The 22,151-nt window shown below is 48.4% G+C and overlaps 2 protein-coding genes and 1 long non-coding RNA gene across 7 annotated transcripts in view; 1 reads left to right on the forward strand and 2 right to left on the reverse strand.

The window, feature by feature from the left end:
* ARPIN (actin related protein 2/3 complex inhibitor) lies at positions 1-12,086 on the reverse strand. 3 transcript variants are annotated; one of them, XR_014213612.1, is made up of 7 exons: positions 11,843-12,086; positions 6,945-7,020; positions 3,440-3,572; positions 2,793-2,999; positions 2,227-2,390; positions 1,824-2,014; positions 1-1,793 (listed from the first exon to the last, which is right to left on the reverse strand). XR_014213612.1 is itself a non-coding variant. In XM_082199270.1 (6 exons), the coding sequence occupies exons 1-6, from the start codon at positions 7,833-7,835 to the stop codon at positions 2,006-2,008; spliced, it is 918 nt and encodes a 305-aa protein (XP_082055396.1). In that variant the 5' UTR covers positions 7,836-7,850; the 3' UTR covers positions 1,802-2,005. The 3 variants fall into 3 exon arrangements, 1 of the variants encoding a protein (XP_082055396.1); XR_014213613.1 differs by lacking the exon at positions 11,843-12,086 and adding an exon at positions 7,507-7,850; XM_082199270.1 differs by lacking the exons at positions 1-1,793; positions 11,843-12,086 and adding an exon at positions 7,507-7,850 and having other exon boundaries at positions 1,802-2,014.
* The window catches only part of ZNF710 (zinc finger protein 710), a 22,735-nt gene continuing 8,561 nt past the window's right edge, over positions 7,978-22,151 (forward strand). The window contains exons 1-2 of one of the 3 annotated variants that reach the window (XM_082199266.1): positions 7,978-8,213; positions 11,153-11,308. The gene's annotated coding sequence lies outside the window, so the exon portion shown is untranslated. Of the gene's footprint in view, positions 8,214-8,981; positions 11,309-22,151 lie in introns of those variants that run through there. The other 2 variants (XM_082199267.1, XM_082199265.1) reach the window with 2 other exon arrangements.
* LOC309518787 lies at positions 18,298-20,223 on the reverse strand. The gene is made up of 2 exons (XR_014213614.1): positions 19,558-20,223; positions 18,298-18,650 (listed from the first exon to the last, which is right to left on the reverse strand). It is a non-coding gene; the product is annotated as an uncharacterized lncRNA (long non-coding RNA).

Genomic DNA, 22,151 nt, shown 5'->3' on the forward strand with positions numbered 1-22,151 from the left:
TGGGGGGAAATGGAAATATTTTATTACAGAATGTATACAGAGCATTGAGCAGAGCTGAGGTTCTCTTACCAGGCCTTTCCCAGCTCCTGCCTACTTAGCGCAGGCCCAGAGGCCAAATGGCAACTGTTTAGGACTTCCTCCACCAAGCTGCTGCTGCCCCCAAAGACAGCAGCTGAAGATTGCATCCTGTAGCCATCTTTTGGAAACATCCAGAAGGAATTGGTGAAGGGGCCGTAGCTCAGTGGTAGAACATCTGCTTTGAAATGCAGAAGGTCCCAGGTTCAATCCCTGGCAGCATCTCCAGGTAGGGCTGGGAATGCCCCTGCCTGAAACCCTGGAGAGCAGCTGCCAGTCAGTGTCACCAAAACTGAGCTAGATGGACCCAAGGGCTTGACTCAATGTAAGGCAGTTTCCTGCGTTCCTATGTACTTAAGGAAAGGCCTCCACCCACCTTTCATCTTGTACATACAGAGATATGACCAAACTCTACCACCACAATCACGTGTAAATCTCTAGTGTGAAATGGGTAAGTTATTATGCTCTATGGACTGTTTTCAGTATTGATGAAACAACCATCAAGTTGTATTTTGTTAAATGTGTTTATTGGTTTCACACACAAAAAAAAGTTATTTACGAAATGGGTCAGCCTCCATCAATAAGGGTTATGTTCCATCTCTTGGTACAATATATGACAAATCTATTCAGCTGGTCCAGAAGGATCAGACTGAAGAGTGGGCGATTATTTATGTATGCAATGACAGCAGCGCGGATACTATTGGCTCAGAGACGGAAAGAAGATGAAGTCCCGACCAGAGATGAATGGTTGATAAAGATGATGGACTACACCGAAATGGCGAAAATGACTGGGAAAATCAGGAAGATAGAAACGTTAATAAGGAATGGGGGGAAATTACAACACTGTAAACAACTAAAAACTTTGGCAGAATTTGTGTAATGTGTGTAATGTATAAAAAACTAAGGTAAAAAATGGACTATTTTAAGAAAAATAGAGAAAAAATAGGATGCAGCAGGAAAAGTTTGATAATGGAAACCATGGAGGAGTGGAGGGAAGTCTAAGGGTTCAAGGAATCCTAAATGTTGATGGTTATGATTAATCTTTGAATTCAAATGTACAGTGTAAAAGTGAATAAAAAAGTTTTTTTTAAAAAAGAAGAGTGGGCTGAGCATGGGCAGGAATACGGGAGAGAAGCAGAAGGAAGGAAGGTGTTGTCCAAGCACCAAATAAAAGCCCCATGAAGCTAAAACCTAGTCTGCCCCTCAAATCACCAGCACATGATGGTGAATCCCGCTGCTGCTCTGAGCAGGAAACAGTCCACTGAAAGGTAAGGCGTGTGGCACCAAATGAGAACACAAAGCAGAACTGGACCAGCCTTCTGCAGTTGGTACCACTAGCCATTCAAGCTGCTATGGTGACACAGCCATCGCCTGCTGCTTGCCCACAGCATTTGGTACTCAAGAGATGGAAGCTCCCTGTTCCAATAGCCTATTTCAGCACTGTGGCCAGAGACACTGACCAACCTGTCCTCCACACTTGTGGCTGGTCAAGCTACCTCTGCTGCTCCCGGTGGTTCTCCCACTGCTTGGTGCTCAGTGGCTGGTGGCCATCACTTTCTTTGGTCTTCCTGAAACTGCTACCAGTAATTTTTGGTATGCTGCTGAAGGGCTGAGGCTTTTGCTCCAGGGGCTGTGGCAGTGCCTGCCGTAGAAGAGCCCACAACTAGCCTGGGGTAACGTTTAAAAGTAAAATCTTCTGATCTGCCACCCTCAGGCACCTCAGGCACTGATCTGCCACCCTCAGGCACCCAGGAAGAATCATCAAGATTCAGGAAGGCTGCAGGAATCCCAGCCCTGCTGAGAGAGCACACACCACTCCCTCCCCACCCCCAAGTGTCCCCCTCCTTCCCCAGAAGCTTTGGAAACAGAAGAATAGAGAAGAGTCCAGGAGCAGCAGGGAGTTATTTGCGTCCTCTCAGTTCTTCTTGCCTCAGTCATCCTGCAGAGAACAGCAGCAGTTATTCCAAGGGACCCCTAGACAGGCTTTGTTCCCACCCAGGGCCCCAGGCACAGGCCCCTGAAGTCAGCCCCACCAGAACAGGGTCAGTCTGGCTCCTGGGCTGGAGAAAATCCATGAGTTTCCAAGTCTCAGCCCATACCAGAGAGAACCTCCTGCCCTGGCTGCTCAATCTAGAGTGGTCATCCACATACCCATTCGGCATCTTCCGCACCATCCCCATGCCCTCGGGGTTCATCAGATGGCTCCCCGTGATCCTTGAAAGCCAAGATGTTGTCTGTCCAGGAGGCCCCAGCTTGCTGGTCACCAGCAAAATTGCACTTGGTCACTGTCCCCACATCCAGCTTGGCTAAGGAGACTGGAAAGAATAAAAAAGTGGCAAGAGCTAAGTGGCAGCGCAGCTGCTTGGCATGGGGGTTCAATTCCCCATGGCACCTCCAGGTAGGGCTGGGCAAAAGTCCCCTGTGGAGAGCTGCTGCCAGCCAGTGTAGGCAGTACTGAGCTAGATGGACCAATGGCCTGATTCAGCTGCAGGCAGCCTCCTACGTCCCAGAAGTTTCTACATGGAATACAGACTGGAGGAAGGAGTCTAGTCACACCAGGGTGTCCCCTTCCAGAAAGTGTTAATGCTTTGGCAAATCCAGGTCCTATCACGAGGAAGGCTCATTCCCCAGGCTGGCCCAGCAGGGATGGTAAATGGGTAAAGGGGTTGACCGGGGAAAAGAGGATTTGGGGCAGCAGCTCTGCCTGCAGCACTTACAGACAAAGGGTCCATCTCCCAGAGTCCTCAGGCGGATCTCCATCCCCACCTCCAGCTCCATCTTCTCCATCTCACTCTCACGCAGCCAGAAGGCCACAGCCTGGTTGGGTGTGTAGGGCTGCGTCACCTTCACCAACTCTGGCTTGGTCACCAGGTGCTCCAGCTCTTCTGGGGTCAGCCTGTCGGTCTTGCCCTTGGCCTCCACCTCTGTCCATCACAACACAGAAGGAAAAAAGACAGATGAGTACAGGGAGGGCCTTACCCAAAGGCCCAGGCACACACACAAAGGAGCCATCAACTCCCATCTCCTGGTTTTAGGCTGGGGACCACACCTGCCCTCCTTGAAAAAAGCCTTCTACACCCAAGCAGATCCTAGAGCAACCTTCACCAACTTGGTACCCTCCAAATATTTTGGGGCTACAGTTCTACAACCATGCTGGACAGCTTGTTCCACTGCTGAGACGCTCTCAATCTCCCCACCCCACATGGCAGGAGAAATTCATGCGACAAGGAAAGGCAGATCACATGCTGAGACAACCCAGTTCACTACCCAGGAAAACAGGGCAACCTCCCAAGTCTGCTCTGCGGAAACACTACCCTCTGCTCTGCTAAGGCAGACCAAGGAGAGACTTCTGGGCAAAACTTACTGTAGGATGCCATGAGGAAGCCAGTATTGACCTTCCGAGTTTCGCTGAAGTTGGGCTCCAATTCCTTCCCCTTGGGGTCAAATTTGCGGCGATGAACAAGCCTTGGCCTGATGTATAGCACGAAGTAGCGCTCCTGGGGTTTGGGAAGGACAGAGAATCTGCTCACTCTGAGTCTTCAGAAAACACCATCACTTTTGACTGTTGTTACCACCTGCCAGTGCTATTGCCACTACATTTGCAACTCTGTATTACTGTGGATGTAAAAAAACTGGAGCATGTTGGCGTTCACCAGCCAGTGTTGACAATCCCCAGCACCAGCCATTGTCAACAATCATCATGAAGTAGACAGACACAAAAACGAAAACTGCTCATTTCTAGTTTCCAACAGTCACAGAACCAATGCAAAAATTACAGTGGGTTGCGCAAAAAAAATCACACTCACAACTAGCAAGAATGAATTACTCTATATTTCTTCCTCTAGAACAATATGCAGGGTATCAGTGTCATACTGGATGAGGGTGAGCGAGCTGGAACTTGAACCAGACAAGGCAGAGCTGCTCCTGCAAAACTGAAAGTCAGATCAGGAGAGTTGGTTTTGCATGAGGCTGCACTTCCACTGAAAAAACATGGGGTTCCTTGCTTAGGGGCTGCTCCCTAGATTCTTTTCTAGATCCCCAGGTGTGCTTTTTACTCAGCTGAGGTTGGTGCATGGAGGTGTCAGCTCTGGCCCTGGTGAGACATGCCTTTGTTACATCTTGTTTGGGTGACTGCTACATGGGTGACTCTACATGGAGCCGTCCCTCAAAGATTGTTCAGGAATTGCTTCTGGCAATTGCCCCCTGGACCTTGACAAGGGGTGAGAGAAGGCCTGGGACTCTAAGGTGACAACAGCTACCATTGCCTCCCAGACCATTTCCAGCACAATTCAATGTGCCAATTGTGACTTATAAATCCCTAAAAGGCTCAGGGATAGACTCCCTGAAGGGCACTCTACTGCACAGCCCTGATCTGGTATTGCGGTCTTCAAGAGAGGCCTTTCTATCTGTCCAGCCAACATCTGATGCACACTGCTGGGAACTCGAGAAAAGAGTTTCCCCAGAGACTGCATCCAGAGGCAGGGGGAAGGCCATATAGTCCCCTTGAGGACGGACTCCATTTAGCCAGGATAAACCATCTTCATTCAAACAGGTGTTTGGCTCACTAGGCTGGTTTGTTTGGCTCTGTTGCTGTGTTTAAATATGTACTTCTAAGTTAACTATGCTTTCTATTAACTGCCTTTTTCTATATGCTTTTATCCAGTTTTATTGCCATGTTGTCTATAGACTGATCCTTTTTTATTGCGGATTTTATTACTGTTAATTACCTTGGACGAAGTACTGTTAGTTACCTTTTGATGGAAAGGCAGGATGTCAAGGTAACAAACAAATATCCAAGGAGAAACGTCAGCAATACAATCTGGCTACATGACACAACCTTCAGGTTGTGTCAGTCCCCTCCCTTCTCTCCCCATCTGGCAAATAATCCAGTCCACCAGCAAGGAGGATCACCTGCTCATCCTCTCAGGGTGGGGCAGGACAGGAGGCTTAGGACCCAAGGGCCTCTCCTGTTTTGAGGACAGACTCCAGTTCCTAATCTCCCCCACACACAAAAAACCCCTTGGATCTGCAGGTTATTCAATATTATCATCAAAATGTGCACTATGAAATATTCAAGGCAGCCTAAAATAAAAATAATATGCATTAATAGCCAAATCTGATGAAAGCAGCAGCAACAAAACCATCTTTTTTGGAAAAAGTCCACTGAAGCAACGCTGCCTTTACTGCCCTTCTAAAAGTGATGGGAAGCAATCTAGTCAGGCCAAGGAATTTCTGCAGGGAAGTTGTTTCAAATCTGGGTGCCACAACCACAAGGAACAGACTGGCTTTATTTCTGAAGACTGTGGGACTCCCAAAGCAGAGTCCCAGCAGAGGAATAAAGTTCTCAGACAGACTTGCATACAGGGAGGCATTTCTTGAGATATTCCAGTCCTGGGTGCTTTAGGGTTTGATGATGATGATGATGATGATTTTTATTTATACCCTGCCCATCTGGCTGGGTTTCCCCAGCCACTCTGGGCAACTCTCAACAGAATATAAAAAAATGATAAAACATCAAACATTACTGTAAAAACTTCCCTAAACAGGGCTGCCTTCAGATGTCCTCTAAACGTCAACTAGTTGTTTAGTTCCTTGACATCTGATGGGAGGGTGTTCCACAGGGCAGGCACCACTACCGAGAAGGCCTTCTGCCTGGTTCCATGTAGCCTTACTTCTCGCAGTGAGGAACTGCCAGAAGGCCCTCGGAGCTGGACCTCAGTGTCCGGGCTGAATGATGGGGGTGGAGACGCTCCTTCAGGTATACTGGGTAGAGGCCATTTAGGGCTTAAAGGTCAGCACCAACACTTTGAATTGTGCTCGGAAACATGGAAGCAAGTGACAGTAAATGTAGATGGAATGAGACTGAAGTTAATTTGATCAGAATGACTGGCGCCATCAAAACCATAGCAGCTGCATTCTGAAGCTTCTGAAGGGTCTTCAAGGGCATCCCCACATACAGCACAGTGGTGCCTTGGTTTATGAACTTAATCAGTTCCGGAAGTCCGTTCTTAAACCAAAGCTGTTTTTAAACCGAGGCGCTCTTTCCCTAATGAGGCCTCCCACCACCAGTGCTCTTCCACCGTTTGGCTTCTGTTTGTAGACCGAGGTAAAGTTTGCTAACTGGAACACTACTTCTGATTTTACGGAGTTCTTATACCGAATAGTTTGTAAACAGGGCTGTTCTTAAACCGAGGTACCACTGTAGTGTAGTTTGGAGGTGACAAGACCAGCCTTGGTTTCTTAAGAAAAGAGCACAGCTGGCATTTAAGACACAGCTAGTAAAAGAAACCACTCCTGGCCACTGGTGCCACCTGGCCATCTAGAAGCAAAGCCAAAGCCAGCTCTCCCAAACTGCTGTTTATTGCCCTCATCCTGCCTAAAACTGCTACTTAGCAGGACCCCATTATCTCTCCAATTCAAGGCACACAACCTCGACCTGCCAGGAATTGTGAGAACTGATATTTTTTTGTTATGGTAAAGGAGGTTATGTATCTTTTACTCCCACACCAGGATTCGCAGGTGGGATTATTGTATTTGTGGTGCAGACACACCCCTTCATTTCCCACAGCAAAGGCAGCATTCTGAGTGGTGCAGATGGCAAGGAGAGGGTCACACGAACCGCTTCAATGCAAACTACCTCCCAGTGTAATGCCGTGAACAAGTGAGAACTAATTCATGGAGGATAACGCTATCAATAGCTTTTGGTCTTGATGGCTGTGTCAGACTTCCAGCACCAGAGCTTCAGAACAGGCTATGGCTTTCCTGCCCTGCACTTATGGGGCTTCTCAGAGGCACCTGCAGGGCAACGGGAGGCTGAGTGCTGGTCCAATCCAGCAGGATCGCTCTTCTGCTCTCATTAGAAGCCTCACCTTTTTGTCAGCATCATCCAAGATGAGATGGCGGGACACGTCCAAGAGCTGCCCCTCCACAATCACACCGTCACCACTGCAGGGGAGAAAAGTTAAGACACAGGGGAAGAACTCCAAGTGAAGAGTTTATGTCAATCGCCCCACAATCCCCTGGGGTTATATCATATCAGGGAATTTTGATGCCATAGAGGGGAAACTTATTTTTTTCACTTCTCCATCTATGCCATTCCCTCTCTGCCTGACCTACCTTACAGGGCTGTTGTGAGAATAGCATTAAAGGACCCCATAGGTCTCCATGATTCTGTTCTTGGGTGGTCCAACTTCCTAATTGTCCAATATTCAATGGGTGGGGGATTCATTCATTTCTCTCGCTCTTAAGGGGCCCCTCAAGGATTCATTCTTGGTGCTCAGCTCTTTTCCCTCCACACAAATGTCCCTGGGCGACCGCATCAAACCCGACCCCTCGACGCTGCACCCCCTCAGCCTGCAAGGGCGGGAAGCGTCTCTGCGCACTCTGCACATGCTCAGAGGCCCCTCCCCGCTGAAGCGGCCCACCGCCTACCGCTGCCAGGAGGCGGGGTCCCAGCGGCCGCGCAGGCGCTCCGTGTGCACAGCCTTGGTGCTCAGGGCGCCCTGGTCGTAAATGCGGCTCATGATGGCGGCGAACGCAGCAAGGCCGGGGGAGGTGGGGCTACGGGAGACAGCGGCTCCGCCCACACCCTCCCTGCACCTGCGCAGTAGCGGCAAAGGGGGAAAGAAACACCGCCAAGGACAGAACTGTGATCGCCACTTGAGCTGCGTCAGGGCTCCGAGTGTAGCTGCGGGAGGGAGAGTGGAAGGATAGAGGCGAGTCGCCGTCGCCGCGGGGTTGGCCGATTCCGAGCCAGGCATTGGTCCGCGGTTCGGCCGGTGAAGGCATTGATTGGGTGATTAAGAGGGAGGACGGATGGACGAATCCCCGCCCCCTGCACGCGAGAGGAGGAAAATGGCGGGAAAGAAAAGGGGGGAGGAAGACAGGGGCGACTACGCGCTTGCGCACTTTCACCTACGCGTGTTTCCCGTGAGGCGAGGCACCCACAACGACCCTGCGAGGGAAGCCAGCTCAGGGGACGTTTCAAAGCACGCAGCTGAAAGCAGCTGCCTGAGGCACCCCGTTGAGGCTGCCTGCCTGTGCCTCTCCTTGTAAGGCTGAAGCGCCCCAGGTGGGCCGTGGGAAGGGCCCCCCCCTTCTCTCTTGCCTTTTTGGTAATCGAGGCCCTGTGGCCGCAGGTGAGAAGAGCAAGGGGCTGAGAGGACTCAGAAAGTGGCTCTGTGTAGCCAGGAGGCTCAGCACTGCCAGGGCTTTTTGCTTCAAGCTCTCTGGCCTCCATAGTGAAAGTGAGCAGAGAGGAAGGGGAAGGAAGTGCTTCAGGAGCCTTTAAAACCTGGCAGGATGGCAGGTGCAGAGGTGCCATGCAGAGCACAGAAAAGCCACATAAGGATCCTTTTGGCACCCCCCACCCCCGAGCTCTACTATTAATACTGTTATTATTATGCACAATTTATTTATATCTCACCTCTTCCCCAAACTGGGATTCAAGGCGGCTTCCACAAATCAAAACGACACAGATTAGATACAAAACGCTAAAAATATACAAAAGGCAGTTGTTAAAAAGCAGTTAAACTCTAATAGAATTAAAACAATATGAAAAACAAAAATACTGTACACTGTTAAAACCTCTTTGGAAAAAAAGTTTCCAAAGGCCTCTTTGAACAAAACAGTCTTCACCTGCTGGCAGAAGGAAAATAAGGAGGGTCGTCCCTCCCCAGGAACCTAAGCAGAGCCTGCTGGTGAGCTGATGGTCCATCTGGTCTAGTATCCTGTTCTCACAGTGGCCAACTAGATGTTCTGGGGTCATTGTGGATCACTCCAAGGATATTGCCCCAGAGTCCTGTAGCAGTAGAAAAGTGAATTGAGTGGTAAGATGTGGGGAAAGCCTAGAAGCAAGGATCATGTTGCTCTTATGTCCATCCTTGGTGCCACTGCATCTAAAAAAAAAGAATATTGGGAAAATGGGAATTGCAACCAGAGGGGTCATCCCTTACTTTCTGTGGCAGCAGCCCCCTTAATGTAATGTTCTTAAAAAGTCATGGTGGGGGCAAATGTTTGACTAAAATTGAGGGAAGTGGAGTGCAGATTGAGGATTTCATTAATGCAGTCTTTGCCAACCTGGTGCCCAGCAAGTCCAAAACAGCTAGAGGGTACTATGTTGGCAAAAGCTTAAGAGCCCATTAGCTCTACAATCACAACTACAATTCCTTTGTCGAGTTATGCCCACTGGATGGCAAGGAATCACTTCTAAAGCCCCTTGCACTACCAGAGGGCAACATTCTGCCAGCAGGGGAAAGTGGCACCCACATTAACGTCAATAGGGAGCCTCAGATGGCTGCCACTCTGGTCCTCCTCCCCCTGTTCCACCTCCCTTGCTGCAGTGCAGATCTCTGCATCCTCCATCCCTCATTACTGCTGGTGTGATGATCAATCTAAAACTTGGGACTGCATGAAGTGGAGAGTGGGAGCAGCAGGTTGGGTATGCAGCTGACCTGGGATAACAGCCAGCAGACAGTGGAAATAAAAATGAAGCTCTGTGGCTGTTTGAGATTAAGGGGGCTACACAAAATGAAAGCATCCTAAACCTGAATGTGATTATTGGGTCATAGGCCAATTACACAAGCTATTAGGCTACCTTGATCCAGATCAAGTGTTTTTTGCAGCTATTTTCCGTGGGAGTCCATAGCCAGGGTTTGAACTCAGGATCTCATGTGTGCTGAGTCTGCTTTTTCCAGCTTAGCTATGGCTACATGGAAAGCTAGTCTATGGGTCTGAAGGAGAAGAAAAGAGGGGGATACCCTAGGAAATTAATACAATTGCTCCATCATGGCACTTTCGTCTGTGTCCGGCTGCATGGAACAAGGAGCAAGGCCTGTGGTCTTGCTGTGCCATCCTTTTCTCACCTAAAACTATTCTTCCCACCAGGGCCTCCAAAATAGGAGCTTTTAGATCTCCCTAACGTCCAGGTCCTGTATCCTTTTTATTATGTTGCTACTAATCCCCACACAAGGTGGGTGGTGCCAACCATAGTCTTACCACTGTCAGTTCCATTATTCCCCCTTTTTGTGTGGTGTCCCTTATCCCCTGCAAAAGGCTGGTTCCAAACACTTTGTGCATGGCTGCTGCAGAGGAAGCATTCTTTTGCCGGCAGGGCTTAAATCCTGCATGGGGCAGAGGGCTCTTTGCACAGGCTTCTTCTTATCCACAAGTACCTGGCTGGCTTGTGCAGGGAAAGACAATATAGCTTGTTCTGGTAGCATGGCCAGGGTTGGGTAGCCCCACAAGGTCACCTGAATATTGCTATGCAGTGCTAGGAGCCTTCCTTGCCTGGCTGAAGATGTGTTGTTGGTGAGCATAATCTTTGTGGTTGGTGGCAGAATTGCCAGGCCCGCTGTGGTGGGTGTGTCTATTCAGTGTTGCTGTTGACTCTGCTGCTGGTTCACCAGAGGAGGAGCGTGACTGTGTTATGCTTGGCAGTAGCTGTGGCCTAGCAGCTGCTGGGGGAGCACAAGGGCCATCTGATGGCCCTGCGTTTGGAGCACTTCAGTGTAGAGGATTATAAAACTATAAATGAGAAAAGCATGAATGGAGGGTAGTTTTTTCTTTTCTAGTAAACAGAACTTGCAGGGTCATCTATTGACAGTGATAACCAAGCAGGATCAAGAGGCAAAGGCTTGTCTCTGGCTGCCTCACACACAGAACCCATTAGAAGTCTCACCTAACCCCAGACATGGGGGACAATTAGAGGAGCCCTTTTGGGCCGCCCCGCCTCACCTGTGCAAAGGCCTGGCTGGGTGCACTTGCACACCTCGCTAAGAGAGACTAGGGTGGGAGATGGGGGGGGATTCTGTGGTGCTGGGAAAGGAGGGCAGAGAAAGAGAGGGAGAAGCTCTGTGGGGAGGAGGGAGAGAAAAGGAAACTTGGCCAGGGCCGGAGAGAGAGGAAGTGCGAAAACAAAAGCGAGATAAAAGGGGCTGCTGCTGCTGCTGCTGCTCTCGCTCTCCCTCCTCTGCGCCTTTCTTTTTCTCTCTCCCTTTTTCTCAGAGCTGGGTTAGGAGGGGCTGTTTTGCATCCCTTCACGTCAGCCCTGCCTCATTCCCTTCTTCCTTCCTGCTAGAGAGCGAGAGAGAGAAAAGAGAAAGGGAACTGCGAGCAAGCGAGGAGCCGGCAGCACCCAGACGAGGATCTGCCCCAGAAGGAGAGGTGAAGCGGCCTCCCTTGCCTGCCTGCCCGTTACCCGCCCCCCTTGCCAAGCCTCTTCGGGAGTCCCAGGGTGAGTTCGCCTCAGCCCCAGCCAGCTGAGCCAAGCCCTCTCTTCCCGGGCCGGAGAGGAGGCGGGCGCCGAAAGCCCCGCGGGAGGCCCGGTGGGCTGCCCCAACCGCTGCCGCCTCTATCCATCCCGGCGCTCTAATGCCAGAGCAGGGAGAGAGAGAAAAGAGTGATGGCGTCTGGAGAAGGAGGGAGGGAAAGAAGGAAGGAAGGATAGAAAGAAGGGGGAGGAGGGGGAGGAGGACGCACAACTGGGCTTGGACTGCGGCGCTTCTTGCCTTGCTGGGGCTCGCAGCACGTGGGGGCTAACACTCGAGGAGCCTCCCCCACATCCTTGTTGCTCGCTTGCAACTTTCCCCTCTTCTTGCTGCTTTACAACACAAAGTTTTGCTCTGCAGGGAGCCGATCCGGGGAGGAGGGAGGGAAGCAGGCAGCGGCAACCGCGGGAGGGGAGTCTCGGGAGGTGCCGGCGTGGAGCTGATGGAGTGGACCCCTCTTCGGTTGGTCGGCTTGCAGGAGGAGGCAGCCGGTGGGTTACCTGTTGCCGTCTCTGCTGTGCTTGGCCATAGGGGGACGAGGCCCTCGTTCTCGAACCGCCCCTGGAGAGGGAAGTGCCGGCTGGACTTTCCCATTCTGTGCCTGGCCGCGGTGAACTTTCCCTTTAACAATCCTCCGGATAGGATTGGAGGGGACGGAAAGAAACTGGAGGGGGACGGACCTGGTCCCTTGCATGTTGGCGGAGGCTCAGTAGTAGCGGGGTTCGCTCTCTAGGAAAGCGCGCCGCCTCAAACTGCAGCCTGCGGATAGTGCCTGAAGCTTCTCTGCCTGCTGTTGGTTGGCCTTGCCAAAGAGCTAGGAAGCAGCTTTCCTGGAGCGGTGGCTGCAAAGGAAGGGGGGACTTTGCTCTTTGTCTGCCCAACCCCTGTGCCTTCCGTTAACTCTAACAGATGAGAATGTGTTTTTCCTTGACTGATTCTGTGGACTCGCATGTGTTGGGATCTGCGCTGTTCAGTGGGAGTCATTCTGTGCAGCATCTTTGCTTTCTCTCTCCTTGACTGCCCTGCAGAGGTCTGTGTCATTGAGATGGTTCTTAAACATACTCAGAGGTGTTGCCCATAGAAGCTGCTCTTGCAGAGTGGGCTGGTCTGTGCTCTTGGGCACCTTTCTCAGCCCTGTCCATGTCCCTTCCTCTCCCACTTCCAGAACTATCTGAAGAATTTAGTACTATCTAGATACTTTGAGGAAATGAGTGGTGGGAAAGCAGCAGATGATTCTGTTGATGGACCTCTCCAATGATGATTCCCCCTGCCGCTGCTGCCCCCCCCCCAAAAAAAACCCACTAGCAACATAAAATGTTTATCTCAGAAATGCTTCAGCTACAGTTGTCTCCTTGAATGGAGGGTATGGTCCTTGCAGTATAGGCTAAACAGTGTGAACAACAAAAACTCACATCTAAATTCTAAAGTGTTATTGGCACTTGAGTATCAGGTATGCACTGTGTGGGGCACCCCAGATGGATTGCAGCAGGCAGCACAGAAAAGGTTGCTTGCTTGCCATCTTCCAAGGACTGTTTCAAAGCAACTCTGTCCTGGCAGAAAATCAAAGATTCACCTTTTAATCAATGCAACCTTAGACTTCCGATCTGCTTTTGGAATGGTGTCTGTAACTCTTTAAGCTACATTTGCAACTGGCTGTGACTGTAAAATGACTGCCTGGTGAAGATGGTGCCTCCTTCCTGACATAGCTTGAGAGGAAAACTCTAACAAGGGAGGGTGTTTCATAGGAAGGTAGTAATACCTATGGTATTAGATAAGTTATTAGATAATGTATACCTCTAAAGCAAGGATTTCATTTCCCCATATAGAGTATGTTACTGTTTTTGTTAATAATCGTCATACTTGTATGGAACTGTTACTAAAGCACTTTCCATATATCAAGGGTGGGGAACCTGTGGATGTTCTGGTGTTAAGAACATAAGAAGAGCCTGGCTGCTGGATCAAGCCAATGATCCATCTAGTTGAGCACCTTGTTCTCACAGTGGCCATCCAGATGCCTCTGGGAAGCCCGCAAACAAGACCTAAGTGCAGCAGTGCTCTCCCAGCTCTGTACTCCCAACTCCCATCATATTTGTCCCTGCCAGCTGGAGCTGATGGGAGCTGCAACAACATCTGGAGGGTCACAGGTTCCCCACCCCCGACATACATTATCTCAGTAATCATTACTCCCTTATGAAACTGAGGCTCAGAGAGAGTACCACGGGTCGGCCTCAAGAGGTCAGTGCCTTTTCCTTATGGAGCTCAGAGATGGTCTACTGTGTGGAATAGCTTGCTGTTTAATAGCTTTTCGTGTCATTGGAAGGTGACGTTCCTATGAGAAATGCTTAGAATCATAGAACTGTAGAGTCGGAAGGGACCCAGTTGTCTAAAATGGTGCATCACTTTTCTAAAAGCATGCACATACCTTTCTCTCCTTTTAAAGTTTTCCTTTATTCTTGCAGTAGAAACTTTATAATTGGAGTGTGTCTAATTAGAAAAGATGTCGAAAGTTCACTGGAGACTTTTGAAATGTTTTCTTTTTCTGTTTGGGGTGCTATAAAGTTTTCTTGGTGTAGAATTTAAGGTTAACCAGAAAAAAAGGAGAGAGAGATTGTTCAGGGCTAAGTTTTAGGGCAGTGGTTCTTGAACTGTGGTGGGGAAGGGCCATGCCTCAGTGGCAGAGCATCTGGATTGCATGCAGAAGGCCTCTGGTTCAATCCCCAGCATCTCCAGATAGGGCCAGGAAAAGACCATCTGAAACTTTGAGAACTGCAAGTCATTGTAAATACTGAACTACATGAACCAGTTACCCGGCTCACTATAGTGAAAGGCTGTAGCTTACTGTATAACAACTGTTTTGCATGCAGAAGGTCCCAGGTGCCAGCATCTCCAGATAGAGCTACAAGAAAACCCTGCATGAAAGCCTGGAAAGTTGCTGCCTACCAGTGTAGAAAGTAGTGATCTAGATGGACCAATGTTCTCTCAGTATATGGCAGCTTCATATACTTGGGTGGTGTGGAGAATGAAGTTCCAGGAGGAATAATAGAATTGTAGAGTTGGAAGAGATCCCGAGGGTCATCTAGTCCACACCCACCCACCTTGGTAATGCAGGAATCTCAACTAAAGCATACACGATAGATGGCCATCCAGCTTCTGCTTAAAAACCTCCAAGGAAGGAGAATCTACCACCTCCTGAGGCAGGCCGTTCCATGGAGCCCAATTAAACTTTTGAGTATACCTGCAGAGCATGAGTTCTCAAACTTTCTACCCCCAGAGCCCACTTGAGACATCTGAAAATTACTGAGACCCACCAGTCACAAAGTGGTAGGAGGTGGAAGCTGAGTTTGGCATAGCAGTTGCAGACATTTTCTGATAGCTAATCCTTATTTGGAAATTGCTAGATTCTATGCCATTGACATTTCCTCACGGCAAGGAGTTCCACAGCTCAGTTTTCCTTAAGCTAAGTACAGACATCTGCTCTGATGAGATTGTGAGGTCTTCTCTTTGTTTTTTAGGCAGAATATGCTAATCTAGAGGCTCTTAAATGCAGAATACCTTTCCCTTTCCCTTTCCCTTTCCCTTTCCCTTTCCCTTTCCCTTTCCCTTTCCCTTTCCCTTTCCTTTCTCCTTCTGCCCTCACATGCCTCTCAGAGTATTTTTACTCTTCTCCTGTAATTTTATCTTCCATTCTCCTGCCACACTCAACTTGAACCTTATTCCTTCCTCTCCCCCACAAAAAGTGCCATTTTTAATCTCTCCTCTCTAGCCCTGTTACATTCACTCTAACATTCCTTCTCCTACATTCTTCCTCTCTTATCCCCTTCCTTTCTATTCCCAGTTATCATCATCATCAGTAATATGTAATTTTGTAACAACATTTTATCTCACTAGCTAATTTCCTTCAACACCTCCTCCAGCCCTTTCCCATCAGAGGAAGTAAGCCTTCTTCCTTCCTCCCACCCCCCTCTCCTGACCACCTTTAATCAGCATATAAGAAGGTGCTGGTGCTGGTGCTGGTCCAGCCAATTACTATGGCATGGCTAGGTGGCAGAGGGAGGCCAGTCAGAAGACAGTGGGCAAGCTCTGGCTCTGAGGCCAACCTGGAAGTGCTCAGTGTAGCAAGAATGGCCTATGTATGGAAAGGGTTGACAGTCACTGTTTCTTGCCTTGATACCATTATGCTAGGTTCTCCCAGGCAGGAGTTTCACTTTCTCTTGGTCCTCAAAGCAGCTACAGCTGCAGCTTCAAGCATCAGTTAAAGGTGGGGAACCGTTATCAAGAATTCAGGATGTGAAACTGTCTCATAGAATTCCACTGACTTAGCTTTTGGAGCAGAAACACACAAGCATGTGATATTGTAGTTGGTTTCCCAGCAAAACATTTAAAATGCTTTCAGTGTATCCAAGAAGGTACCGGTAATATTGGACCTATCAGTGAAGGTCTGGTCTGCAGTTTTGGTGGCTATCCCAAGTGATCAAATGCAGGAATGAAAAGGACGGAAGGAAGGAAGGAAGGAGGGAGTGCTAGAATTACAGAAGGAAGAATGCTAGCTTGTTCTAATTTTATCTTTCCTGTTTCGCTCTCTGTCTTGTGTTGCCTGTGCATGTACTCAAATATTTTACAGTATTCCTGCCACAGACACATTTTCTGTCTTTCTGTTATCTTCACAGATGCGTACTTTGGTGTAATTTCCTTCAAGTTGTATAGACACTAGGTCTTCTCAGTCCCATCAGCTTTGTAGCTGTTTTGCTCTGAGGTTTTCCTTCCTATCCCTTCCCCCTGCCTGTCCAGCTGAAAAATGTTGAGAACTGCTATACAACCCCCCCTCAGTTCCTTAGCCATGTCTGCAGTGTGTGGGGGGGGGGGAGTGTTTCCATGGGAGCTATTCCCCTCCCAGGATCCAGTGTGCCAGCTGTTCTGTGGATCTTCTTACAGCCCTTGAGATTAAAGGCACTTTGGCTTCTGTGTGTTCCTGGGTAACAGCACTGAAATTAAAAGAAGTGAGCCTATGGGAGAACAGAGCAATGTTTCCCTTGCAGAGGTCTTTGTTCACTAAACTTACTCTGCTGCTTTCTTGTTCTCAAAAACTAAAATATGGATGTTTTCAAGCTTGCTGTCACATATGCACTCTGTTCTTTGGATGCTGAGTATTATTCCCACCTCTGCTTCTTATCAGCCTTTTGAGTTAATCCCCCTGTCACACCTGTTCCTTTTTCTAATATCATCTTTTTGCCTGCCATTCTGTGGTCTGCAACCACTGACCAATATTTAGACACATAAGCTCCAGAAGTATTCTGATCTCACATTTTGGTCTCAAGATCATCTCCGACTGGCTGCCCGTTGCATGTGAACTTCCCTTCATTTTGAAAAAGTTTGATAATAAAATCCAACTTGGGATGATGTGGAACAAGCAAAAAAAGTTTTATCAGAAATGTTCAAAAAAGTTTTTAACAACCCAAGACAGAAGCTCTCCTACAGTTCATGGTTGTTGGTCATTGTGCTTCTGTTGTTTGAGCATAGTTCTTTAGTGCTTGCACAATAGAGTGTGAGCAGGTTGTGGTCTATTGGGGTTGCAGAACTATGCCCCAGATTGTGAAATCTGTGTCCCTGGAGGAATTTGGAACCTCAGGAAAGCCTTGTTGGATTAGACCAAGGATTCATCTTGTTCATCATCCTGTCTCCAGCAGAAAGGTACCCCTGTCCGTACGGGCCAGTCGTGTCCGACTCTGGGGTTGCGTGCTCATCTCGCTCTAGAGGCCGTGAGCCGGCGCCGTCCGAAGACACTTCCGGGTCACGTGGCCAGTGTGACGAAGCTGCAGCTGGCAAGCCAGCACCAGCGCAGCGCACGGAAACGCCATTACCTTCCCGCTAGAAAGCGGTCCCTATTTATCTACTTGCACTTAAGAGTGTTTTCGAACTGCTAGGTGGGCAGGAGCTGGGACTGAATGACGGGAGCTCACCCCGCCGTGGGGATTCGAACCGCCGACCATACGATCGGCAAGTCCTAGGCGCTGAGGTTTTTGTTTTACCCACAGTGCCACCCGCGTCTCCAGCAGAAGCCACTGCCAAACAGATGTTCCTGGGGAGCCCACAAGCCCAGGCATGAAGGAAAGAGACCGTTCCCACAGCTATGTGGACCCCTTGCCTCTTGAACATGGAGATACCAGTGGCTAATAACAGTTGATAGGCCTCTCTGCCATGAATTTGTCATTGCTACATCTTGAGACAGCAAAATCTGTGGATTAATTATGTGTTGTGAGAGGAGGTACTGCTTTCATCTATCCAGGCCCTACTGTCAATCAGTTTAATTGGTTCTAGTCTTGTGGGATGTTTTCCATGAAATTTCAAATTTTCCCACTCCCCTAAATCACTTGAGATCTGACCTGGCATGTTTATTGGTTCATATTTAGTAAACAAGTGAAAACAAAATGCCATGTTAATTTTGTGTACTGCAAGTACCTCCAACAGTCAAAAGTAGTTGAACTGAAATATAAGGGTGGGGTGAATCCATAAAACACACTTGCAGCACAATCCTATAATCAAGTTAGGCCAAATGGGAGCTATAAGGTACAGTATAGTGGAAGCCCCACTGTCCTAGCATAACTTGAAGATAGTGTCTGTTGGACTGGAGATAACACCAACACACCTGCAGCACCAGCAGAACTCTTGTAGCATAAGCTCAAAACAATGCTGAGATGTGGATGGAACTGGGGAGAAGCAGAATTATGCTGAACCTTGTAGTGCTTCAGATGTTTTTCCTGCCCCAAAGCCAGAAAAAAGTCCTGACCTCAACGCCAACTTCAGAACAGCTGTATGTGAAATATCACCCACTCAGTGGACTGGAGTAAGAACCACTGTTCCCCATACCCTCCTGCCCTACTCAGGATGCCACAGAATCTAATTGCAGCACACCAATATCAGTGTCAAAATCCCAGGGAGAGAAAGACCACAACTCAAATGACGGGGCATGAGACTTTATTGCTCTGATCTCGTGTCATGCATATATAGAAAGAGCACATTGGTAACACTTCTTCCCCAGACCTCTTACAGGTACTTTGTCTTGGGACATCAGGTCAAAACACTCTACTCCCTCTCTCAAACTGGGGAGGCCAGAACAAAGCATCCCTACAACAAGCTACTAAGTTTAAGTGTTGCAGCTGTCTTCATCACCTCTTGCTGGAAGCCTCTTTCCTCTGGACCAGCGAGGAGCAGCATCTCCCACCTAGGCAACGTGAGGGTCAGCATGCAGAAGTGTTCTCTGCTGGAGGGTGCTGATCCTGCCCAAGAACTCTTGCCTTGCAGGATCACAGCCTGGACATAGGGAACAGAACGAACAGCCGCTGCACACATGCTGCAAGCCCCCTGCAGGGGAAGGGGTGTGTATTGCCTACTTCTTAGGGGAGACTGAGGCAAGGGGGCTGGATGAGTGCTTAAGTGGCACCACTCCCTCTCTTGCTGTCACCCTCACAAGCACCTCTGCATCCAGGGCCCAGTTGTTCCAGTTGCTGATCACTGCTCATTACTCTCTGTGTGTCTCCCTTCACAGCTCTCTAACAGAGGAAGAGGGCAAGAGGGCCTTCCTTATGCCCAGCTACATGCAGGCTTCCAGGAAAGCTGCACCTGCTGGGATTATCCTTTCTACACAGCTATGAAGCCTTGCCCACTTTCCCACCTGACCACCCCACACTTCCAGTTCTTCCTCTGTAAGCAGCACAATTCCTGCTACTCTGTTGTCTGTCATGCAACTTTCAAAGGCACAGGAGCCCAGCTGGGGCTACCAGTCTGAAAACAGGCCTATGTTTGTTTAGGCCTCTATCTCACCCCCCACTTCCCCAAAGGCTATTCAATAAAGGCTATAACTTTGCCATGTGTGGTATTTTTTTATTACTAAGGCTTCGCCATGTCCTCCCTATCTTAGTCATGTTAAGCTGGCCTCAGGACGGGAGAGGGACTAGGAAGCATGTTCCTGTGGATAGAGGATTTTAATGGATAGATTTTAATGGATAGAGCATATATTAATTGCAATTTATCTATCCAGGCGCCACATGTGTAGGTTGAACAGAGTTTCAAAATCCCGTCCTTGGCAGCAAAATTAAAAGCATAGGAATTAGGCTGCAATGTCTTGTTTTGGGCAAGTCCAGCTGGCTTCCCCCTTCTTACCCTGCTTAGCAAAGAATCAGCCAACAACTTGCAAAGTTTAAAAATATAATTTACTCACATAATCTTGCATTGGTTCACAGCAATGGCAGTAGTAAAAACTATGCAGGAAAAAGATATATATATACAGTACATTACAACGAGCTTCAGGCATGTGCCTAAAGCTGAAGGAAGCAAAGCCATGTCTGCATCCAATGCTGGTCAAAAGAAGAGAGGAGAGAGGAATAGGAAGCACTATATGCTCCTTCCTGTCCAGGAGACGAAGGGAAATGACACCAATTGTCCTGTCTACCAATTATATTTCTATGGTCTGTATTGCCTATCAGCAATACAACTCTGTGGTATTCACTCCTCCTATTGCTAACTAGTAAGAATATGCATTTTTTTTAGGTTTGGCTGCTAATCTCCCACAGTTCCTGCAAGAGCTCAGGGCTAATGACCCTTTCCACTCTCTGTCTACTTAGACTCCAAGCATCATTAGGGTGGCAGACCTCTCAGACTCTACAGAGGTCATCAATCAGTGGTAGAGAATTCGCTTTGCATGCAGAATGTCTTAATCTTCAGTATCTCAAGGTAGTAATTGGAATGTCCCCTGTCTGAAACCCTGGAGAGCTGCTGCCAGTCAGTGTACACAACTCCAAGCTGAGTGGATCAAGGTTGTGACTCAATATAACACAGCTTCCTATGTTCCAACTTGGGTTGAGTGCTGCCACCGTGATGTATGAGACAGTCATAGAATCATAGAATCATAGAGGTGAAAGTTGAGGTGAAAGGACTGTGAGACCTGCTGGGATGCAAGCCAGAAAACTGGGTCTGTCAGAGAATCAGTATAGTGGCAGTTGCTTAGGTTGACATATTCATTCAAAATGCATATATTCTGCTTCATAGCCCTTAAGAGGCTCTCAAAGCAGTTTACAAAAGATCCCCTCATTCAAGTAAGTGTGGTACCCAGGAGCAGAACTAACATGTCCATGCAGACCCTGTATGATTCAGTATTTTGGCTAAGGGATGACAAATGTCCTGTGATGTCTGCTTTGTCATTCCTCCTGGTGCAGTTGGAAATCACACGTTTTCCAAATCCATACCATATGCCAGAGGTAACAAGTGCAGTATCCTCCAGAAGTTGAATGGCCAGTGGTCAGGGAAGAGTCCAGCAACGCCTGGAGGACACCATGTTGGCCAGGCCCAGGTGGAACTTGTCCTGTTAGAATAAAGTTATAAACTCAAACACAAAAAAAACCTGCTGGTCATTGGCGGAGGGCCCAGCCAGCTTAGCCCACTGTTACAACCACCCCAACCTCAAGCCCTCCAGATGTTTTGGATGGCAACTCCCATCAGCCCCCAGAAGTTATGAACTGAAACTGCTATTAGCTCCCATCAGCTCCACCATGCTACAGTTGTGGTGGCTGGAGCTGAGATGGGAATTGTAGTTCAAACCATCTGGAGGGTACTGGGTTGGGGAAGGCTACTCTATTATGCATTTCTCAGTTTTCCAAACTAAGCTTTTATGGATTCCTTGTAAAAAGATAAATTTTGATTACAGCAGATATAGGAAGTGTTAGTTTTTGCTCTTGGAAAGTCCATTGTGGTGGCTGCTCCAACCTGCTGAACTTGGCAAATCCTCTGTGTGATGGCTTAAGTTGTCGTGCAGACTCTTGCTGATTTGAAATGCATTCTTGACTCCTGTCTTTCTGCAGAGGGGTTGGTTCTTCAAGTTAGAGTGCATGCAATTACCGTATTTTTTGCACCATAACACTCACTTTTTTCCTCCTAAAAAGTAAGGGGAAATGTCTGTGCGTGTTATGGAGGGAATGCCTACGGGTGGCATGCCTACGGATTTTCCTCCTCTAAAAACTATGTGCGTGTTATGGTCGGGTACGTGTTATAGAGTGAAAAATACGGTAATTTTTAAGATTGGAACTTCAATCTCAGTGTTTTGCTAACTTCCATATCAATCAGTTACCTAGAAAAGCATTTGTGTGCTGGGGCTGATGCAGTTAACACTTACTGTATTATATTGCAATGGGTCAAACTGGGACAGTACACTCCAGCTCTAAAGCATTTTCTACTTATTCCTTCACCTTCTGTGTCGTGGAGCTTACCTGAAGAAGCTTGGATCTCCCTGTACTCCCCCCCACACACAACTCCTGTATTGGGTTTCACATTGTGCAGGGAGGAAGTCCACTGTTGTGAAAGGGGAGAGGCATTGTCTTTGCTGGTCCACAGCTGTGGCTGGTAGATCTGCCTTCAAATGGCATTCCTTTGCTGTGCATGTTTCTAACACTGTATCACAGAGAGTTCAGGTGTGGGAAATAAAGCTCAGACATTCACACTGGAACATCCACAGGAAGTTAAAATGATGATGTGCCTTGTAGGTCTGACCTGCTGCAGGTTAGGGCTGACACACCTGTCTGCCTTGAGAAGCATTGACAACAATGCTATGACTTAAATAGACAGCAGAGGGGTGGTTGTGTTGTGTGAACTTCATTCCCTCCCAGTCATTGTGTAGCATGCGGAGCAACTGAGCAAGGAAATCGCAGCCCTCAACAGACTAGCTTAGCAACGCTGTGTGTGTCAGAAATTACTTTTAAATGCTTTTGTAAACTTACATGGCCTTGTAAGCCAACCAATGATTTACTATTTCCTTTTAAAAAC

The sequence above is a fragment of the Podarcis vaucheri genome (assembly GCF_965113315.1).
Source record: "Podarcis vaucheri genome assembly, chromosome: 14".
Lineage (NCBI taxonomy): Eukaryota > Metazoa > Chordata > Lepidosauria > Squamata > Lacertidae > Podarcis > Podarcis vaucheri.